At 41.6% G+C, this 4479-nt stretch overlaps 1 protein-coding gene across 3 annotated transcripts; it reads right to left on the bottom strand.

The window, feature by feature from the left end:
* Positions 1-205: 205 nt before the first annotated feature.
* On the bottom strand, positions 206-4302 carry LOC111532966 (protein FAM122B). Of its 3 annotated transcripts, none has more exons than XM_023199908.1 (6): positions 3561-4302; positions 3199-3242; positions 3061-3115; positions 2706-2807; positions 2004-2065; positions 206-478 (listed from the first exon to the last, which is right to left on the bottom strand). In XM_023199908.1, the coding sequence occupies exons 1-6, from the start codon at positions 3636-3638 to the stop codon at positions 409-411; spliced, it is 411 nt and encodes a 136-aa protein (XP_023055676.1). In that variant the 5' UTR covers positions 3639-4302; the 3' UTR covers positions 206-408. The 3 variants fall into 3 exon arrangements, with proteins under 3 accessions (XP_023055676.1, XP_023055675.1, XP_023055677.1); XM_023199907.1 differs by having other exon boundaries at positions 208-481; XM_023199909.1 differs by lacking the exon at positions 3561-4302 and having other exon boundaries at positions 216-481; positions 3199-3551.
* Positions 4303-4479: the final 177 nt, after the last annotated feature.

Below are 4479 nucleotides of genomic sequence, written 5' to 3'. Positions count from 1 at the left end.
CTCACTCTGTTGCCCAGGCTGGAGTGCAGTGGCGTGATCTCAGCTCACCGCAACCTCCGCCTCCCAGGTTCAAGTGATTCTCCTGCCTCAGCCTCCCGAGTAGCTGGGATTACAGGTACCTACCACCACGCCTGGCTAATTTTTGTATTTTTAGTAGAGACGGGGTTTCGCCATATTGGCCAGGCCAGTCTTGAACTCCTGACCTGAGGTGATCCACCTGCTTTGGCCTCCCAAAGTATTGGGATTACAGGCATGAGCCACTGTGCCCAGCCCACAGTCAAGTTTTTAACACATCTTTTGCTTCACCTAGTTACCTTTTGTATGTGTGTGGTAAAAATACTTAAGATCTACTTTCTTAGCAAATTTCAAGTATATGACACAGTAGCACTAACTATAGTCACCATGCTGCTACATACCTTTTCTTTTAAGAGGACCGAGAACACTGGGTCTAATGCACTTGACTGGACTCTGACTTCTCCTGCTTTGATGAAAAAACAAACAGGATAATGTGAAGAACATCCAAGATGCAAGATAAAACAGCAGTCCAGCCCAACAAATACATAAATAAAATGGACAATCATATCAATGACTAAAATGGAAACTTCTTGTGTAACTGAATAACTGAAATGCCAATACATGATTTGACCCAGCATATGGCAACCTGGAATAATACAACAGCATTTTAAGCCATTTAAAAAATATGCCATATGACAAAATACCCACAACAGTTTAAAGAAAAAAAGATACCTTATTTAAAAAGTATTTTGGGGCTGGGCACCGTGACTCATGCCTGTAATCCCAGCACTTTGAGAGGCCGAGGTAAGCAGATCATCTGAGGTCAGGAGTTTGAGACCAGCCTGACCAACATGGTGAAACCCTATCTCTATGAAAAACACAAAAAATTAGCCAAGCGTGGTGGTGCATGCCTGTGATCCCAGCTACCTAGGAGGCTGAGACAGGAGAATCACTTGAACCCGGGAGGTAGAGGTTGCACTGAGCTGAGATTGTACCACTGCACTCCAGCCTGGGCAACAGGAGCGAAATTGGATTTGACTAGTCTATGAACTTTAACATTTTTTCCTTATTCTTAAAAAGGATTATTGTGCTGTGCGTGTGTGCGTGTGTGTGTCCCCACTAAATATAAATCAGCATTAAATCCCCCCTAAAAAAAACTCTGGGGCCAGGCGCTGTGGCTGATGTCTGTAATCCCAGTACTTTGGGAGGCCAAGGTGGGTGGATCACAAGGTCAAGAGATCGAGACCATCCTGGCCAACATGGTGAAACCCCATCTCTACTAAAAATACAAAAATTAGCCGAGTGTAGTGGTGCATGCCTATAATCCCAGCTACTCGGGAGGCTGAGGCAGGAGAATTGCTTGAACTCGGGAGGCAGTGGTTTCAGTTAGCTGAGTTTGCGCTACTGCACTCTAGCCTGGCAACACAGCAAGATTCCATCTCAAATTAAAAAGAAAAAAAAAAAAGAAAAAACTCTGGTAAAATGTTAATGGTAGATTATAGGCAGTGGGTATATGGGTGTTCACTGTAGATTATAGGCAGTGGGTATATGGGTGTTCACTGTGAAATTCTTTCACTTTTGATGTCTGAAAATTTCACAGTGAAATATTGGGAAAAATATATATGTATTTTTTTTTGAGACAGGTTTTGCTCTGTTGCCCAGGCTGGAGCACAATGGTGCGATCTCAGCTCACTGCAACCTCCGCCTGCTTGGTTCAAGCGATTCTCCTGCCTCAGCCTCCTGAGTAACTGGGATTACAGGCGCCTGCCACCGGGCACAGCTAATTTTTCTATTTTTAGTAGAGACGAGGTTTTACCATGTTGGCCAAGATGGTCTTGAACTCTGGACCTCAGGTGATCCACCAGCCTCGGCCTTCCAAAGTGCTAGGATTACAGGCATGAGTTACCGCGCCCACCACAAAAAGCTAATCTGAGAGATAAATGTAATGAATGGTACTTCAACCACATTTAAAATTCAAGTTTGCTTACCTTGAAAATCGTCTTGGACTGGGAACTGGACTTGGTGGCAACCCACTGCTGCTCACAAACATCTGTAAGAATGGTGAAAAACATTACTAGAAAAGAACATATTCAATATTAAAATAGTTCTAGCACTCCAGTTTTCTTTCTTACTTTTTTTTTTTTTCTTAGAGACAGGGTCTCTCTTTTGCTCAAGCTGGAGTGCAGGGATACAATCATAGCTTACTGCAGCCTCAAACTCCTGGGCTCAAGCCATCTTCCTGCCCCACCTTCCTGATGAGCTAGGACTATAGGTGTGCACCACCATGCCCGACTAATTTTTTTGTATCTTTTTTTTTTTTTTAATGTAGAGATGGGGTCTCACCATGTTGCCCAGGCTGCTCTCGACCTCCTGAGTTCAAGTGATCCTCCCGCCTTGGCCTCCCAAAGAGTTGGGATTACAGGTACGAGCCACCATACCAGACCCACAGCCATTTTCAAAAGGTTCTTTTCAAAATGACAGAAACAATTTCCTTAGAATTGCTTGGCTGTCTGTGTGTCTCATAACTAAATTACATATATATATATGTATATTTTCCAAATTACTGCCATAGATTTTCATTGATTTTCCTTCAAGGCATTGGGTACTTTAAAAGTGGTGTGATTTGTGTGTGTTTTAGAGTAAACAGCTCAGTTTGTAAAATAGACTTAATATCCTGTCAATTATCCTACCTTTCCAAATCCCCTGGTGGGTGAAGGTGCTGGAGAAACTGGAGTGAAGTCAATTCTCTTAGGAGAATATAATTTCTCCGACTTGTCAAAATCACTGTCACTCTGTAAACATAAAGTGTCATCTCCTCATAATAAATTCAGCACATCACAGCTCTTATTTACTACTATAACACACCCAGATTTTCCAAAGAGAAAGGTACAGACTCTAATATTCTGTTGGAAAAGCAGAGATCAAAAAACAAGTATCAATTTGGAAGTAGAAGGGGACAGAAGCATGCGAAAAAATTAATGAAGCCAGTGAACAACATAAAAGTTTCTAGAAAATGAAAACCAAACAGAAATGAGCAAACTTTACCAGGCTCAAGCTCTCATCCCATGATTGGCTTATCTGCATTGCCGTTTGCATTTCCCTAAAACAAACAAAGGGAAGGGCCATCAGTGTTTACAAACAAGACAGTTATTAGGCTAGGCCCTGCTCTTGCAAAGCACTAACCTTTCATGTGCAGTTTCTCTGTTCATCACATCCAGGCCTTCTTCCTGTAAAGACAAACATATGTGCTAAGAAGGTAGGATCACTGACAAAATATTAACTCTTCCACACACTGTAATTTTTATCCACAAAGTTCTCGGCTTCAAATAAAATAAAAAGACTTTTCTACCTCATTGACATAATCACAGTAGAGTAGAATATTCATGCCGCTTGTATATTTTATCTGCACACTCCAGAAGAATTATAATCTGTTTCCAACTAACCAGAGTTGCATCCCAACTCATTTTAATATCTAAATCTTTAAAATAAAAATAAAAATGTAAAATCCAAAAAATTTCCAATCTGAGCTAGTAAGTAAAATTTACCCTTTTGATCTGATGCAGTCTGCTACTAGGAATACGATTAGGTGAGGATGACAGCAACTGGAAAGAAAAAGTAAACATTTACTATTTTCCGAATCACAAAGCAGCAGTCTGCTGTCAGTACTGGTGTACAACCTCTTCCAAGGTAAGTTTTCATATTCTTCTTCGAAATTTAGCTCTTTAGATCACTGAACATTAATGCACTAGAGGCAGTAGTATATTTAGTCTTCAAAAAGTACACCAGGTGTCCAACCTCAAAGCACCATCTGTTGCTAGACAGACAGTGACTTCAGCACTTTTCCCAAATGAATGTGAAGCTACGTAAATTTAGAGAAATAAAGACTATGGGCCTTAGACATATCCATTATCCCACTTATCTAAAATAGAGAACTAACTACATGAGAAGGGAAAGAAAAAAAAAAAACACCAACGCTATTAATTTTTATTACCAATGCAGCAATGGGGGAAGACAGGCTAATAAGTCTAGTACATAGTATTTTGTCTATGATTGATGTTTTTCAAAAACACTTTAAAACTGCAATAAGGAGGCTTTGCTTTCACGATCCAAATCCATTCTAAAATCTCATCACATGCTATCACTACAAATCTTACTAGTTAACAAAAAACAATTTGGGGCTGGGGCCGATGGCTCACGCCTGTAATCCCAGCACTTCGTAATCCACCGCCGAGGCGGGCGGATCACGAGGTCAGGAGATCGAAACCATCCTGGCTAACACAGTGAAACCCTGTCTCTACTAAAAATACAAAAAATTAGCTGGGTGTGGTGGCGGGCGCCTGTAGACCCAGCTACTCGGGAGGCTGAGGCAGGAGAATGGCGTGAACCCGGGAGGCGGAGCTTGCAGTGAGCCGAGATCTGGCCACTGCACTCCTGCCTGGGTGACAGAGTGAGACTCTGTCTCAA

The sequence above is a fragment of the Piliocolobus tephrosceles genome, unplaced genomic scaffold (assembly GCF_002776525.5).
Source record: "Piliocolobus tephrosceles isolate RC106 unplaced genomic scaffold, ASM277652v3 unscaffolded_12497, whole genome shotgun sequence".
Classification (NCBI taxonomy): Eukaryota; Metazoa; Chordata; class Mammalia; order Primates; family Cercopithecidae; genus Piliocolobus; species Piliocolobus tephrosceles.
This window is presented reverse-complemented; position numbering and strand designations above follow the sequence as displayed.